The sequence below is a fragment of the Etheostoma cragini genome, chromosome 2 (genome assembly GCF_013103735.1).
Source record: "Etheostoma cragini isolate CJK2018 chromosome 2, CSU_Ecrag_1.0, whole genome shotgun sequence".
Lineage (NCBI taxonomy): Eukaryota > Metazoa > Chordata > Actinopteri > Perciformes > Percidae > Etheostoma > Etheostoma cragini.
The window spans coordinates 8,196,934-8,215,493 of NC_048408.1; the positions used below are offsets into that span (position 1 = coordinate 8,196,934).

The 18,560-nt window shown below is 39.2% G+C and overlaps 1 protein-coding gene across 1 annotated transcript; it reads left to right on the plus strand.

The window, feature by feature from the left end:
• The first annotated feature begins 5,135 nt into the window (after positions 1 to 5,135).
• On the plus strand, positions 5,136 to 17,451 carry lrpap1 (low density lipoprotein receptor-related protein associated protein 1). Its single transcript, XM_034886862.1, has 8 exons — positions 5,136 to 5,425; positions 5,852 to 5,996; positions 9,072 to 9,202; positions 10,467 to 10,587; positions 12,589 to 12,744; positions 13,639 to 13,721; positions 16,283 to 16,459; positions 17,269 to 17,451. Exons 1-8 carry the CDS (start codon positions 5,264 to 5,266, stop codon positions 17,335 to 17,337), a joined length of 1,044 nt encoding a protein of 347 aa, XP_034742753.1. The 5' UTR covers positions 5,136 to 5,263; the 3' UTR covers positions 17,338 to 17,451.
• Positions 17,452 to 18,560: the final 1,109 nt, after the last annotated feature.

Consider the following 18,560-nt stretch of genomic DNA (forward strand, 5'->3'; position numbering starts at 1 on the left):
TGAATGGAAAATAGTTTTTTTATTCAACTGAAAAATCACAAAATGCAAAACAATTTAGGTGCATTTTGAAAGTAGAGAGCTGTGGCTGTATTGTAAGTGTTTTTGCATAGTGCTCGTGTTAGCCGCGGTATACGGATTTTTTTTTCTTACAATGTTTACATATTGTGTTCGTCTTGTCTGTCACTCTTTCGCCGTTTATCATTTCCGCAGGAAAACAAAAATGTTGCCACACAAATGATTTAAAAGTGGCAGGGGGATCTTCAATAGTAATTTCACGCTCCATCACGCTGACATCACATCGCCTCATGAGACAACTTTTCACCTCGACGAGAAATCTCGTCACGTTTTATTCTCGCGAGATCTCGTACAACAAGATATATAGTATGATTGATTGCATCAAACAAATCACCAACTGGATGTGCTAAAATGTTCTTAAATGAAATGAAGAAAAAACTGAGGTAGTTGTTTTTGGAGCAAAGGAAGGGCAATTGAACGTCAGCGCTCAGCTTCAAACGGCACTGCTAAAAACAGACAAAGCAAATAATCTTGGTGTAGTCATGGACTCGGAGCTGAATTTCAACCGCCACATTAAGATAATTACAAAGTCAGCCTATTACCATCTTAAGAATATATCAATGATAAGAGGACTTATGTCTCAACAGGATTTGGAAAAACTGGTCCATGCTTTTATCTACAGTAAACTGGACTACTGTAACGATGTCTTTAGAAGTCTCCTTAAAAAATCAATCAGACAGCTGCAGCTGATTCAGAACGCTGTTGCTCGAGTCCTCACTAAGACCAAGAGACTGGATCACATCTCTCCCAGAAAACTGCAGGTCCGCCGTAAATCTCAGATCTTTTAAATCAAGGCTCAAGACCTTTCTTTTCGATATTGCTTTTCCTTAATTTTTAAGGAAGAATTTTTCTGTCTTGTATTTTATTTCATATTACAGTTTAATACGGAACAGTAAATTTTACCCTTGGATTTTTAGTCTCGTGTTAATTGTTATACTGAACTGTGATTTCTTTTTTTATCTTATATGGTATTAAATTTGTATTTTAATCCCTATTTTGCTCTTTGCTTTTTAGCGTTTAAGAATTTATGAAAAACACTTTGACTGACCTTGTGATGAAATGTGCTATATAAATAAAATTGCCTTGCCTATGTCTTTCTTTTGTGTATTACAGTACAACTGAATACCATTGATTGCATGTAGAATATGTAGAGAAATCCAGGGCAGTGCAAGGATATCTTTAATAAGACTACAGAAAAGCAGCAATGATTTTCTTGGAAATGACTTGCTCAGATGTTAAAAGGGGAATTACTAACTCATAATAGCTATGCAAATCAACACACATTTATTTCTGGGGTGTTGTTTGAATGAAATGAATTTCGTTTTTGTATTTGTTATCTGATGATGTAGATCAGTGATGCAGATACAGAATGTCGTGATGATAAGAAAGAAAAAGGTTTAGAACGGAAAGGAAATTTGTTTTATAATCATTCCCCATTTATACATAAATTATTTATTTTTTTACTCTTTATTCATTGTGTGTGTGTGTGTGTGTGTGTGAGAGAGAGAGAGTGAGAAGCTGCAGTTGTGTCACAAGCTGAGACAGATGTGACACTTTCAATCGTTTCCTGAAAAAATATCAGCGCCTTTTTGAAGTTAACCTTTTTATTTTTAATTTAAGCCAGCCTGCTCTCTTCATAGGCCACATACACATTCATTAAGTGTGGCTCTGACAATAGCAGATCTCTGACGGAATTGTTTTTGCTTGTTAAAGCAAAAACCTGTTATGAGATGTAACACAACAAACAAGTTGTAGGTGCTGGAAAAGATCAAGGCAGTTTCATACTGTAAGTTAGTGGTATTGTTTATGGTGCCTCCTCATATGCAAAGGAACAACACTTGGGATATCTGATCAAAGTGCAGGAAGTCAGGGTTGGACTTATATTAGCCCAATTAAACATGAAATTAATTTGGTAGACCGCTTGTAGTAACTAAGAATATCTTCAAAATGCTAAAATGTTGGGTGCAAACAGTCTCCCGGGTAGCATGTGGATTTCCCCCCGGGTATTAATCAGGTCTTATCACAACCTATATGTTGGTTAGATTTTTTATTATTAATCTGAATCTGAAAAGTAACTAAATAATCAATTAATAGAGTCAAACGTACTACATTTGCTTCTAAATTGTTGTGTGGTAAAAATATAAAGAAAAAAGAAAGAAAATGGAAACAGTCAAGGACCCCAAAAGATTACTACCACAGTACTTGAGAATGTACTTTGTTACTTTCCATCACTGGTGTTCATCAACTTTGTGCGTGTCTTCTGACCATATATGCAGATTAGCTATGAAGTTTAGGACTACACAAGGCTTTACACAAGGGTAAAAACCTTTTCTTAATATCACCGATTAGTGAGAAAACATGGCGTGAACGTTTCACTTTATGAGGTTTTTTAACATTAACATGCGTTCCCCCAGGTAGCCTATGGTCCCCCAGTGGCTAGAAATGGTGACAGGTTTTAACCGGGCCCTGGGTATCCTACTCTGCCTTTGAGAAAATGAAAGTTCAGATGGTCAATTTCCCCTTTCTATGCTTTGCCTGCCCAGAGAATTTAGCCTGCCCATGAGAAAGAGAGAGACATTATGGATTTCAAACGAGCAAAGTGGCAGTTGGTCAAGGCCCCACACACCCCTCCTCCTCAATAGCTACAGACAGAAATGGCTCATACTAAGAACAGCTCATTGTTGAACTGGCTCTAGTGGCTGTAATTCTGCACCAAGGTTGAATTTCGGGAAAGAGACTTTCAAATATCAAAGCATCCAAAAAGCACCGTGTCATGGAACCTATAAGTTACAAATGTTTAAAAGCAGTGACCCCTGAGGAGGCATCAGTGCAGGAAGCCACTAAATCCTGTCTCAGTCCTGTGAACAGTGTGTCCCCCTTATACTCTGAGGTTTTGAGCACTGTATCTGTAGAAGCCTGTAAATCTGGGTGACTCTGAACTAGTCTATATCGACATTTCATTTCCGGGATTGTTCAGGTGCCGCCGGAAATTCCACATGATGTCCCTAATTTTTGTCAGGATGTCCCTTACCTTCCACTTTCTTTGTGTTGGTATTCTAACCTCCGGTGGATTTCTGAGGACTATGGTTAACTGCTCCTCAGATCTCTGCAGGGTGAATCCAGACAGCTAGCTAGACTATCTGTCCAATCTGAGTTTTTGGTTGCACGACTAAAACAAATTTTATATGTAGGCTACATACAGAATGTTCCACCAAAACAAGTTCCTTACCGAGGCTATTTTGCAGAAGCACTGTTGCTCACCCAAGACAATTGTGATTGGTATAAAGAAATTCCAATAAACCAAGGCACGTTTTTCTCCTATCCTGGAATGCTGTGGACTCGCCACACCCTCCTCCACAACGCTGTGGTAAAAGGTCTGCCACTGCGAGTAAAGACTATACAAGGCTTATTTTAGTCTCTGAGAAAATACACTTATGTGTTAAAGTTTTTGCAGAGATTGCATATAACTGCAGGTAAAATAACATAGCACTACATTTATAGAATATAATCACCTGGGTTATTTATATGTGGTCTGTTTCTCCAAATTTCATAATGTCCCAAATAAAATCCATCCATTTTCAGATGATCAAATTGTCTTTTTCTATTTTTCAAACAATGTAATTTACGTTCAAATCATTTTTTAATAACAGTTCCAATGGAATTCCTATTTTCAGGTAAACAATGAAGGTTTTGTTGAGCAGATGTGAATTGCTGCATGCAAGGCACAAGTCCATTATTCATATGTATCTCTCTGTCTCACTTTAATTCAATTCACTTTCAGCTGAATGAGATTTATCGACGTTAAAGTTCTAAAATAATATTGTCAGGGCGAGGGAGTACAATATCATGTCTTTCTTTCTTACTGTCCATCTGTCTCGCTTTCCCCTCTCTTTCGCCCAGTTTAATATAGTTTCTAAATTCAGTTCAGATATTTCAGTGCGTTGGCATGAATGCTGTATTTAAACAATTTAGTCAAGGAGATCAGTTCAGTGGATCGATTATGAAAAAACCCAGCTTGCTCTCATTCTGTCTCCTACTAAATTCAATTAGCTTGGCTGGCATGAATATCAAACATAACAAATGTTCAGTATCCTTACAACCAACAGATCTCTAGTAATAAGAAAACCTAGAATATCAAATACATAGCTTATATAGTCTGATAGGATTGGGAGCTGTAATTGGTATAGCAATGCTCTATGATCAGTTCTCCTTTTTTTCTCCATGTGTCATTAAAATACTGTCTATTAAAATGGGCTGACTTCTAGCACCTGGTAGAGTATGCGACCCATGCGGCTGAGTCCTTATGCTCAGGTTTGAATCTGACCCCCCCCCCTTGTCATTCTCAAACTATCATAAAGGTCCTAAAAGGCAGTCAAAGCCATAAAAGAATTGTGTGACATACTGTAGAAGTATTATTTACACAATCTTTTTACGTTTATAAAAGTTCAAAAACATAGAACAATTCAATTTTTACATTTCTATAGTAACGTTATATTACAGATACAACCAACAATTTAATTAATGTAAATGAGCTTAAATCATTCCACTTTCCTTTTATACAAAATTCACAAATATCAGTACTTGATTGATACTTGCAAGATATCTGTTTTGAAGAATCTTAATGTGAATTTACTTGTTAGGAACACAGTATTTGTGGGAATGTAGGCATATCATCTTTTAAAAAGAAAAGAAATGAAAGATCTCAATTTTTTGAATAGTGAGTCTTGAAAGTACATTACCTAATGTGTCTGTTGTTACAAGCCCCCACTTTCTAAGGATAACTCATAAAACTTCCATAAACCCCTTTAACTTCTGCTGTCTGTATAACGGACAGTCTCTCCTAACGTTAGCGTTCAGAAGATGTGAGCAGCGTCCGGTCATAAAATGCGTGGAGGCTTTCTATTTGCTCAGACGTTTTGCAGCCTTCGTTGCCAGGTAACCGTGGAGAGTGGCATTTCAGAAAGTGTAGTTTAAATAACGTCGAATCAGCTTGAACAATAACACAGGGACTGAGACAACAAACTACATATCCCAGAATGCATATCTATAAGAACGTGCCCTCCCATTTTGAGCACATGACTGGTGGAACTCCAGTAAGCCACAACAGAAACGTTTGTAGTGTTTTCGGGCTAGTGTTTGCCTAGCTAGTGTTTTTTCTGTTGTTGGCTGTGCATAGTTGTTTTTTAAAATGAAGCTGCAGTGTTTAGTCGTTGCTCTGTGCTTCGGAGTGGGTGTAATGGCTGGGAAATACTCTCGTGAATTTAACGAGCCCAAGACGAGTGGCAGTGATGGACAGCCGGTGGAGTTCAGGATAGCTAAATTGAGCCAGGTGTGGGAGAAGGCTAATAGGGTACGTATATGAGACAAACTAGTATCCGTAACGCTAACGTAAAGCTGGAGCTAACACGACCACACTAACACTAATAACGTTTGCTGTCGGTCAATGAAATGAAAGAAGCTACAGTTTGGCTATACGGGTTTCAACAGTTACAGCAACATTAGCTTAAATGAGAATACAGCCTTAATGTGCGGTTTAATTAGATAATCAGGAGATGATGCACTCCTATCCACACAGATGCAAGCGTTCAAGTGGACAAGCCTACTTTAGTTAGTCTTTGTATTCATGATGGTGCATTTAAAGTTATTGTAATTCTAACCAACTTAAAAAAAGCAAACTAGTTAAATCAGAGAGAGAGACTTCTGTAGGTTCATGTGGGCAGACCGATTTCTTGCTCTAGTTATGTTATCTTTCTTTTCATTATTTATATTCTGATAGATGCAGTTGTCCCCAGTGCGGCAGGCTGAGCTGCACAGTGACCTGAAGATCCAGGAGAAAGATGAGCTCCAGTGGAAGAAGCTGAAGGTGGAGGGGCTGGACGAGAACGGGGAGAAAGAAGCCCAACTCCGACGTAACTTCAATGGTGAGACAGCTCTGTCCACTGGTGCAGTCAGGGATAGTTGTCCTCACTTTGTCCTGAGTTCACTGTAGAGACAGCCTGCCCTATATGCAGTCAGCCACCTTGGCAATGTCAAGCTCTGTGCTGAAATTGTATGATTTAACTTTTTTTAAACTTTTGGCGTGTACTGTGTGTGTGTGTGTGTGTGTGTGTGTGTGTGTATATATATATATATATATATATATAAAACATAACAAGGAATACATAGTTCTGGATATGATAGATTGTGTAATAAACTTTGCCCTTTGGCTGGTAGAATAACTTTGTTACTTGGCACGGCATCAGCCAAGAAGAAATATAATTCCTCCTCCCTAGATTGCCGCTAACATCTCCTTGACAAATTCTCCTTTAGTATTGAATACTAAATGTATCCATACTTTATAGCAAAATTATGCACATTTCATTATGTACAGTGTTATCATTCACATTTAGTATGCAAAAGCTATCAGTGTATATATAAAACCAAATATTTATATTCATTATGGACCTCATGGCCATTGCAGGATTAAAACATTCTTTGCACTTCTTGATCCTGTGGAAAGCTAATTTTTTAAACATGATGTAATTGGTAATGCAGCAGGAACATTACCAATCATCAACACATCTGGTTGTCTATATGCTTTTAGCAATTTTATGATGTATAGTTTTAGTTTTGTAGTCTTTATCGACGACGTTCCGCTTCCGGGATTGCTCTGGTGCCTCCGGATATTCCGCCTGATTTTCCATCTTTTTGGCTGGATGCCCATTACCTTTTGCTTTCTTTGTGTTGGCATTCTCAACTCTGGACAATTTCTGAGGACTATGGTTAACTGCTCCTCAGATCTCTGCAGAGTAAATCCAGACAGCTAGCTAGACTATCTGTCCAGTCTGAGTTTTCTGTTGCTTGACTAAAACAACTTTTGAACGTACACGTTCCACCAAAACAAGTTCCTTCCCGAGGCTATTATACACCGGCACCGTGGCTCCGTCTGGCGCTTAGCACCGCCAAAGATGATTGTGATTTGGTTTAAAGAAATGCCAATAAATCCATGGGTTAATTCATGGTCGTCTCGCTACACCCTAGCACTTGTGAGTGGAAAAATCACCCTTGCAACTTTGGGCCGTTGGGCCGCCGGCCTCATCGTAGGAAGTATCACATGACATCAGGTCTCGCAATGAAATTGCTTCAAGGCACTGCACGTACGGGAACCAGCTAGCTATAATAACAAGGTAGCAATGGAGTTTTTAACGCTATCGTTATGGCTGAGCCAGCAAAAAAGGAAGCAGAAAGCTAGGAGAAACAGAGAAAGGGGGAGGAACAGAGAAAAAGGAAACAGCAGACTGACCAAGCAAGCGAGGAGACACAAGTTAACATTGGCGCTGCCAAATATCTATTCCAAATCTGTAGGGGGAGCTCTATAGAGAATCCTGCGAGCAAAAAGCAAGAAAAAAACGAAGAAACTGCCCAAACTGCAGAGCGCTCCTCTAAGGTCTGCCAGTGCGAGAGTGTTAGTTTTGCCAACCAGCTATATTTGAATTGGTGTCCCTTACAGATGTATGTTGTACACATTGCCTTCTTGATACTAAATCACATACATGTGTGTAGTATTCTTATATATATTCTTAAACTGTGAAGAATATATTAACAATTCAAACACAGCTACTGTCCCTGCAGATTGCTTTAAGGTGCTAAAAAGACAGGACTGGCCTCCGTATCTGCAGGCGGTTAACTGGCAACACACCAGTCTGTTTAGCATGCAGCCTCTAGCGCCCAGTGCTTCCATCCTTTGGCAGCTCAGGCAGCACTCCACTCCTCTCCGTCCTCCCTCCCCAGTGGTGGAGTGACCTTCCGGCTAAAGGCAAAGCAGCAGTATCACTTTCTGCTCCTTTGTAGCTAAATAGGAATCTTTAAGGAGGACCTTAAGTCACCTTCCCCCCGCTGAATCAAGTTCTTCTCTGTAAGTCAATCTAATTGGGCTTAAAAATGATTTCTCTGTCCTTATTTTTTTACTTTTCATTTCATAACACGTTTTATATGCCTACAGACAAATCCTGACACCTTTTGTTTTTAATTAGTTGATCTGGGACTGTAAGCTATTTTTATTTGCATTTATTGCACATCACTTGCGAGACTAGTCGAGACTCTACGCTGAACCTATAAAATGTGAAGTATACACGCCCAGCAGTAGCAAAGAGATTGTCTACAAGTTCTCTCATTCTGTTTTAAAAAGATTTTAAAACGAGCCCCCTGCATGTGAACACTTTTCTCATAAAGTATCAGTAGTTAATGAGTGACACGGATGGGTTACCAGCAGGTTGAGATGGTGCTGAATCAGCAGCTACCATAGCAGTTTACTAGAGCAGAATAATGGGGGCAGAGCTTTTACAGAGCAAAGTCTAACTTTGTATTGTTGTGTAGCATTCTGAAATATTGTGGCAGGATGGAACTTGTAATAAATTCTGTAGCTGCTTTTCATATTTTGCACATAACTAACACTAGTAAATAAAATAATGAGTTACAGTAATACAACAAATGGCAACATCCTCAATTATCTGTCCTACTCAATCTACCTAAGTTTGTGTTCTAGCAGGTTTTGGATGCATTTCAAATCATTGTCTTCTTTAGTTTTTTTTGTTTGTTCGGGGTTAGTGTTCCGCGCCCCGACAAAAATCACTTGGATATCACCTGCTCTGTGTTACTATTGTCAAGACAATAGTGAAGTTAGTTTGTTCTGATAAGCTCTCGTTAGATTCCCCGACTCTAATCTCTGTTTCTTGGCCTGCTCATCTTATTTTTAGCAGCTGATTCAATAGAGATGCTACTCCCTCTGCTGTCCTTTTTCAAATGTGTGGTGGTGACTCTGAATTTAATGAGCTGCTTTCAAGCGTTGTGGACCTCTGGGCGATTTTTGAAGTCTTCAACGATTTAGTCAACTTTGATTCTTTTCCTTGTCAAGCAGTTTCCTCTCCTGACAGCCTCAGTTGTTACTCCTAACAGATTCATGACAGGCTCATTTATTGCAGAGCTTTTTAGTAAAACGTCTCTGCTGTGTTATGCAGTGATCCTGGCCAAGTATGGAATGGATGGCAAAAGAGACACTCGATCACTGGAGAGCAACTCCTTGAAGGACCACGACACCAAAGAGGGAGACATATTTGATGATCCCAGGCTGGACAAACTGTGGAACAAGGTGTGTATGTGTGCAAATTAAGTAGAATTATTGACATTTGTTTTGGAAATGATGCCTTGATTTTACGCCCTCTTTCTTTGTAGTGTCATTGTAGAACCTTTTGCTCTCTTGCTGCTGGTGATTAAAAAGCAGCGTGGCTGTTAGATTAAAAAAAAAAAAAAAAAAAACATGACCCTCAAATAATTGTTGAATTAAAACGATCAGGGCCACCGAATGCATTACAAGGTTTACAAGGCACCCAGCAGCACCAGAAGGGTTTTAATGCAGCTTTTACATTTGCATGATAACTGCAAAAATATTTATAAAAACATTTGTTTTATATTATAAGCCTGTAATCTGACACTATGTAGCTAAAAAAACAGATGTGTTCTCTATCAGAAATCTGAAGCTGTGGTAAAGTTCTATTGTGACATATAGATACCAATTGTGTTTGGAAAGAAAACCATAAAAATGAGTGATCTCTGACCATTGATGTTGTATTTTTAAATGTTGGAGTGGGGTTTAAATGTCTCAGCACATTCCTTAAATGCAAACATTAAATTCTTAATGCTTATTGCAGTTGCAAACAATTGATTAAATGTTTTAAAGAGAATTTGACATCTCCCAAATGACAAATACCTTATATTCTGTGTTAAATGGCGCTTCTTGTGTTTTGAGTCTGTTCAGTTTATAGATTTTCAAATGTGTATACTACATACATTGTATTGCCACCTAAACCTACTCAAACATTTAGTCAAAGACTTGTACCGTACCAGACCGGAGGCTTGCACGATTCAGGGGAAAATATGAATCACATTTTTTTTTTTTTTTAGAGTAGATTTGATATCACGATTCTCTGCCGCGATTTTTTTTCTCACAAAGTTGTCTGTTTGTTGCGCACATGAACCATGACAAAACAAAACAAATTGGCAGTACCAAACATAGATTTTATTTGGCACCTAGAGCACATTGCAGCAGAGGCTTCATTGAAGAGAAGGAAGAGCATTGCAGCGCTTTAAAACCTTTTTTATACAGTCTGTTTAAAACTCACGGGAGAAAGTAGTAGCGTTTGTGATACATTCGGCATGTAAAATTAACTAAGAATGTTTTGTTTTTTAATTAAAATCTAATTTATTTAAAAATGTAATCGTAAACAGGTTGAATCAAGAACAATCCTGCTTAGAACACCACCTGGCATTCTTCTTAATCCAAACCACGTCTGTTACTCTCCAACTGCTTTCAAGATTGACTCCTTTTCTTTCTCTGATGACTGTTACCCCACCAGGCCAAGAGCTCTGGAAAGTTCTCCAACGAAGAGTTACTGAGTCTGAAGAGGGAGTTCCAGCATCACAAGGACAAGATCCACGAGTACACCATCCTCATTGATACTGTCAGCAGAACGGAGGGTGAGCTATGTTAATCGCTCCCTTTGCTCTGCTGCTGGGCAGAGGTGTCGTACCACCTCTTACCTCTTACAACCACGCTTAGTTTTATCGGTATTTTAAAAGGCCAGGTTTCTGAGCTTTTAAGCCCTTTCCTTCTCCATACTATTCATCATTATGTTTTTGTATACAGCACCAAACTAAACCAATGCATCTACTGAGACACAAATGCGTTGGCCCACCTAGCTACAGCTAGGGGAGACCATAATAAGCCCTATTTCAACAAAATATGGCATGTTCCTGTAAGTTTAACAGTTACATATTCAAATAAAACTTGGAAAGTTTTGCTGAGAAATGAGGCTAGATTTAAATTTTCTAGCAGTCAGGACAGTTTCCAAAGTAAATTAATGCATGGATAAACACCTCATCACCCTCCTTCATTCTTATTTGGCTGTCGTCAGTTCTGCTGTTGCACAGGTCAGTCATCCGAAAATCAATCCTAAGTCTGAAGTGTTCTCTGTTTGTGTGTGGTCATACACGTAGGTGGAAGGTATCAGACTGCACATGTTGCCACCCAACGCTCTGTGGCCTATCAGTGCTTGTCACATCATATCAAGCTGGGAGTTTTAAGCTAAGCTGACAGGCCCCTCTGTGTTTCAGGAAGGTGAACGCATCTCCTTCAGACGTAACTGCCACTTTGCAGCTACTTCGTGTCAGAACTCTACCCCTCAACCGTGTTACTTTTGTGGCAATCGAGCCACGGGCGTTTTTCTGCTTGTCTGATGCATTTATTATGGAGCCAATCATAAGTTTCCTTGAGGGGAGTCTCTGTGTGCCTCCACAACACCAGCACCTCCATCCATGTACGCTTTTACTGCCTTCCCCAGTCTTCATTTAGATTTTTTTCTATTGTTTTAAATGTCAACTTTTGTCCAGTTGGCCTTCATCTCCCCACCTTTTTCTCAAGCAAAGGTTCTCAAATTGTTTTTCAGCCAAAGACCTCTTACAAGAAAGAGAATATACTGTATGGTGGACCCCCTCTTGGAATAATTTGACATAGCCCATATTTTTTGGAAATTGTCCAATATACTATTTTTTAAATATTCATTCATCAAAATCATTTATAATGACAAATAAATGATTCTGATAAATGAATATTTAAAGTAAAAAAACGGACTGTCAACCATGTATGAGCATTGGCGTTGCTTAGTTTGTCCACCAGAGGGCGCTCTACATCGTCCCTGTTTTTTTTGTTAATGTGTTTTGTTCATATCTTAAGTTTGTATTTTACATTTTATTTACCAGAATTTAACATATTTTGATGTTCCTCTGTTCTTTTGTGACAGAACAATTTATTATCATCATTTTAGTGAGAACTCATAAATATACTACAAATACCTGTTAGGGAGTTCTGTTTATGTTTTGTAACAAGTTTCTAGATTATTATTTTTTAAATATATATCGGCATATTGGATTTTTAAATAACAAAATATATGTATCGTATCGGCCTTAAAAATCCTTTATCGGCTGGTCTCTAATTAGAACATAGTCTATGAACTTTACTACATTTTATTCATTGAAATATATAGCCTTTTGACAAAAATATGTTATACCCTGATGATTTAAATTAATATATCTGAAATATTAATATATCACAGACCTCACTTTGAGAATCACTGTCTGAGAGTGAGGCAGGCAGGTACTTCATAACTACATAGTGGTATTGACTGGTAAGATTTGACTTATTGGCTACTCAAGTTTCTTGAATAAAATAGAATGGAAAATAAATGTGATATATGTAGAAAAAAGGCAGTCTTTTGAAATGTCCTAAAGGTTTTACAGGTTATTTTATAGCTACAACTAAACTCTCCTTATTAAATGCTGTTTTTCTTTTCACCATCCTTCTTTCTCTATTATTCATGGTTTCTTGTTTTATTTCCTCTACTCTCCTCCTTTGCCCTTGCTCCCATCTACCCAACCTGACTCCTCCCCGTCTCTCCCTCTTCTGGCTGTTTTCCTCAGCAGAAATACACAAGAATGTGATCTCTCCCCTGGAGGGCGATGCCAAAGAGCATGTGCTGCACCAGAAGCACACGGACCTGAAGCAGAAAATGAGAGACCTTAACCAGGGTTTTGAGCGCCTCCGTAAGCTCAGCCATGAGGGCTTTACTGAAGACAGTGGTGAGAGAGAGAAAACACACACAGCTAGTCTCTTTGTGCATCGCACTCACTCTGCATTTATTTCATCAACTCAATCACTGGGGTATTTAATCATAATAACACACTCTGATTCTGCCGTCACATCACAGTTGGCCAGCGTTGATTTGCTAATGGTTTAGGTGGTTTTAGTTTTTAGCCCACATGGCTACATCCATTCAGTCATGTAAACCAGCTTGTCCTTAACAATTTAACCTGGAGAAAACTTTAATTACTGAATTAAATTTTCTTTTGGTTGTGTACTGCAGAGTCTGTGTGTGGTCTCAGATGTAAAGGTTTCAGTGGGAGTCTGTTAGGGGGGGTTTAAATGAAGGTGATTCATACATGAAGCGTTGTGAAGAGAAAATTGTAACACCATAGATGGTAATGCAAGCAGTTTTGTTTTTTCATATTGTGTGTGTGTATACCACTAACTACTGTATCATATAAATAATCTGCTGTGACTGCTCATCCTCTTTAAAGCTCCCTCCCTCTTAAGTGTGCAAGTCTTGGTGAGGCTACTGTTGAGTTATAAAAAGTTATATAAACAATGTCTGTCTGTATTCCCCAGCACCAGGTGAAAAATGTTTATTTAGGAATATTCAGCACTGGTTTCACGTGACTCCATCATGGGGGAAGCATGAATCAAGCCCGCTGTCGTGTTATCATGTTTGTTTTGTGTTTTATTGTCTGGTCTCATCATCTTCATCATTCTGTTGCAATAAACCTTTTCTTAATTCTCAATTAGACCCTCAGCCTTTTTCCTCAGAGATCCAACAATCAAATGCAATGTTGGTTATGAATTTCTAACACTACACACTGTCTCTTTGGACTGTTTTATCACTTCATCTTTGTCTCTTGTTGGTTCTGTCTCTGCAGAGTTCCGGGAGCCCCGTGTGATTGAACTGTGGGAAGCTGCTAAGAGGGCCAACCTGAGTGAAGATGAGCTGGACTCGCTCAAGGTAGTTCTTCAGTTGCTTGTGACAATTTTTTGGAAACATTTGCTTTCCCCGATTTGTTTTTTACTTTATCACAACACTTTATCTTATGATTGCTACAGTTTAACTTTTGTAGTACTTGGTAGCTGAGTACTACTTGTGTGTGCATGTAAAGCCTAAATAGCACATTATCATGATTACATTTTATGCAATACACATTGGAAATGCCAAGGTATTCCACTCCTCTGAGTGTGCTTCTGTCATGAGCAGAGAATCACAGTGAATTTAATTCAATTTAAAATTGTTTTTAAAGATTACATTACATATCATTGAGCTGACGCTTTTATTCGGAGCAAATTCCAATTAAGTGCTTCCAACCCTGAAGGTGTAAACTTCACACAAGTCAGCTGCTAGTTGCATTTCAGGCTCCGGGTAGGAGAGAATTATTTGGGTGTCATCAGCGTAGCTGTATTAAGAAAAACGGTGAGACTGAATGACAGACCCGAGAGAGTTACTGAAAAGAGGAGGGGACCCAGGACTGATCCCTGAGGAAACTCCAGTGTTGAGTGGGCCTGGTTCTTAGATAAATCCTCTCCAAGATACCCGGGGGGTTCGGTCTGCCAGGTAAGATAGAAAGAGCGCGGAGCCTGAGACACCCAGATACTGGAAATGTTGAAACAAGGATCTGGTGGTTCACTGTCAAAAGCAGCAGAACAGTCCAGAAGAATGACAATGGAAGAGAGTGGTTGCTTTGTGACAGGCTGGTGGGGATAAAGAAGGTTGGTCTGGTGGAGATAAGTTGAGAGTTGACTATAAATTTCATGCTCAAGACTTTTGGATATAAATGGAAGAAGGGCGACGGGTCTGTAGTTGTTTACCTCAGAGGAGGTTAGTGTTGTTTTTTTGAGTAGTGGGGTCACTCTTGCCTTTTTTAGGGTGTCAGGGAAACAGCCTGTTGACAAGAAGATGTTGATGAGATGGGTCATCAAGAGTGAGAGTCTAGTAAAGGGATAGGAGTAAGGGGGCAGGTAGAGGTAATCAAAGTAAGAATTTGATTTAGAGATAGATGGGTGAAAGAGCAGAAACTACTGGATGCGATGGTTGGTAAGATGATTTGAGGAAGTGTGGTGGAGAATGAAGGGTGTATGTCATCTATCTTTTTTACAAAGTAGTTGACACAGTGCCTTGGTAGGAGGGACTGTGGGAATCTGGTTGGAGTAAGAGGATTCAATGTTGGTTTGATAAAAAGAGCTTTTTACTGCAGAAATAGAGGTAAGCAGATCATTTGGGTGTTTAGATTTCCGCACGCGCTAAGTCAGATAATCACAGAGCTGGGGGGGACTTGCAAGCCTATCGTGAAGTAAGCGGGCAGAGAGAGTCCGGAAAGGAGAGGGTCTGTGGCAGCGTTGAGAGACAGATGGAGGGAGGGTCTATAAAGTAGATAACACCAGAGAAAACTGAGAGAGTGAACAAATGTTATGGCAGACAGGTAAAGTGTCTCTTGAGATATGGTTGTGAGAGTGGGAGAGAGTAAGAGATGGTCTGAGGTATGGAGCGGGGTAACAGTGAGGTTGGATATAGAGAGGTTTCTGGTGAATATGACATCTAGGTTGTTGCCCGCTTTGTGAGTAGGTGGGGAAGGCAAGCGTGAGAGGGCAAAAGAAGAAAGAATGTGTAAGAAGTCAGTTGACTTCTGTCTGGAAATTGAAGTCACCCAGAAGTACCAGCGGAGGGACAGTTTCAGGGATGTTTGAAAGAAGGAGATCCAGCTCCTCCAAAAACTCTCCCAGAGGACCTGGTGAGCGGTAGATAACTGCAATGATTGCACCGGATGCCTTATGGTAACAGCGTGAAGTTCAAAGGTGGGTAGAGAGAAAATCTCTACCCAAGATAACGCCAAGCCGTGTAAGTAAGATATTAGATATCTGGAAGACATCCAGCCCACAAAGACTCCTGCGTAGACTCCTTTGTCCTCTAAAGTCTACGTCTGAGGCTGCCACTTCACACACATAAATAATTTAAAAACAAGGAGGTGATAGGTGTTGGCTGCAGGTGAGGAGCCCACACCCAGCTAATTACTCAACAAAGCAACTGGGCAGTCTTTAAGTGCTACTCCCCACCTCCACACGCTAGTCTGAGTTCCCTAACCGTTTCAGTCACTTTAACAAAGTGACTGAACCACAAATTAACCACAAATTCTAGCCAAAAACACAGCAGCACCAAAAACCAAGTAGCAAAAGCAGAAGAATGATCAAAATCAGCAGAACAAACATGTTAAAATTATCCTTAAGGCAGCAGGCCCAATATAGTAACTACTTATCTTAGTATCTAGTTGTCTAGCAGTAAGTCTTGTCACAAGTTAGAATGCTTTTTAAGTCAGGGCTGCTCTAAGCTAGCTTATGTAACTAAAAAGACAGGACTTTAGAATCAGATGTGTCACAGAGAAACGTTCCGCTAGAACATTCTAGTTACACTACCTCTCCAGTCCCAACCTGAGGTGCATATCTGCTCCCTAGTGCATGTAATTGAAGATGAACTAAGCTTGCACCCCTGTGTTTGCCGCCCTCCTTTCCTTGTTCACTTAGGAGGAGCTGCGTCACTTTGAGACCAAGGTGGAGAAGCACAGCCATTACCAGGAGCAGCTGGAGCTTTCCCACCAGAAGTTGCTACATGTGGAGTCTTTAGGAGACAAAGAGCACATCAAGAGGAACCAGGAAAAGTACAACACACTAGCTGAGAAGACCAGGGAGATGGGTTACAAGGTAAAGAGGGATTAAACATTTTTTAGCTCTTACTTCATTCTGCCATCAAACACAAAGCTACTGTCCAATGGCTAACTGCTCGCCTGCTGTAGAAAGTACTAATGTTGCAAAATTGACCACAAATAAAACAATGATATAGTGCTGAGAAAAGCAGTTACAAGGAAATGGGGGGGACAAAGGTTAACACCGGATATTGGTCCTGCTGTAGAAGAGCAGAGTCTAACTTCTGCTGTTGCAACACAACCAATTTTAGTAACAAAGAAGGCTGCTGGAAAGTCTTTAAGAACTCCAAAAGGAATGTTTTCAAACTTTATACAAAGAAAATGTATTTATCCTGTTAGAAAAAACTCCTTTTAACCAAATGTATTAAAAATAACTAGGATATAGCATGTTGTGCAGTTCATAAGTAGTTAGCAATGGCACAATTTGTGATATACCAGCTAATGTACTTAGTACATTCTGATTAATAAATGTCAAGTTATTAATTTCTAGAATGCAGCTCTTGGTTTGTTAAAATATACTGTACCATCTACAATTATCTTTATCCCATAAAGGTTTAAAAGCCTTACTAAATGAAATCATGCCAAGAGGGGGAACAGATTCCCTTTATTTAACATTGACCAGAGGTGGTGTCACCTTTACCATGAACATAGTCAACCTTTGCTAGTGAACTACTAAATGTGATTATTTGTGTCAGTGACAAGGTGTTTGGTTCTAAACTTCTGAGCAACCACATAAATTGAAGTGTAGATCTACAAGAATTTGTCTTGCAGTAAATGTTAACATGCATCTATTTTGTTGGATCTCAGATGAAGAAACATATGCAGGACTTGTCCAACAAGATCTCTCGAGAGGGACTCGAGCACAATGAGCTCTAAGAGACTCGGATCATGAAGGTTAAATGCACACCCGTCTACAGCCACACCCACAACGTACATTACATGCCCCTATTCCCCTTTAACTACTGACAAAATAAGTTTTTTACTTTTCTAGTGTTAATAGTTGTTGATTTTCCTAGAAATCGCTAAGTGAATGAATATTTGGATATGAGAGGCTTCTTATTAATCAGCTGGAATTATTGGGATAACAAACTGCTTAGATGATCAGTTTCAGTATAAATAAAGTAATGATGGAATAGTTTACATATTTACACTTATTTGTAACCAATAGCAAGCAGGAGTAGAGAAATGTCTGGCTAAAATGTGGCAGTACTCCAAGAAAGCTACATTTTGTGGGGGTGTTTGGTAATGGATAGATAGCAGCTTAACTACATCATCTGGTTATGAGGGATGGTTTCTGAGGAACAGCCAACTGACTGCATGACTACTGGCACATTGCTGGCCAGACATCACTCATTAGTTGTGCAAATAATCAGCCTGTTATTACTGTGGTATCTCTTACCTTAGTCTGCTGACATGTTACTGTTATTATCTAATCAATATAAAATGAACGATCAATGTAGGTAGGAAACCTGGAAATGTAACAGCAAACTTTAATCCGTGAGATACATGTGCCAACAACATAAAAACTGTAATATTGCCATAACTAAAAGTAATTATTTACAAATCCTGTAGTGACATTAAAGGGATAGTTAAGATATTTGAAGTGGGATTGCGTGATCAATTATGACAGCAAAATGTTGTTCACTTTGGGGACAAGAGGAAACAGAACTGATAATGTGTGAAAATATTCTAAATATAGCGCACATGTTAACTAATGATTGAACTCTACTTCAAAACACCTGAACTATCCCTTTTTTGGTTAAGTTTTTCTAACTCTCTCCTACTCACACCTGTGGGGAACTGCCACCATAAAAATGGATTGGCACCAAATACTAAACAATTTGTCCTGATGATATCAAGAGGGAGTTGGGAAATGGAACACACACAGTGCTTTTTCATTCATCAATTCAGACCAGAAGCCGAGACATTGATTACTGGGATGAATAATGTTGCTGGCTGGCCGATTACTCAGCCATGTCCTGTTAGGGCCACATAGACCTGGATTAATGTAATTTGTATTTGAGATTTAACTCCAAGATGCTTATGTGGAATGATAGCCAAGGCTGGGACTCAAGTGCGGCTTTATCTTATTGATCTTA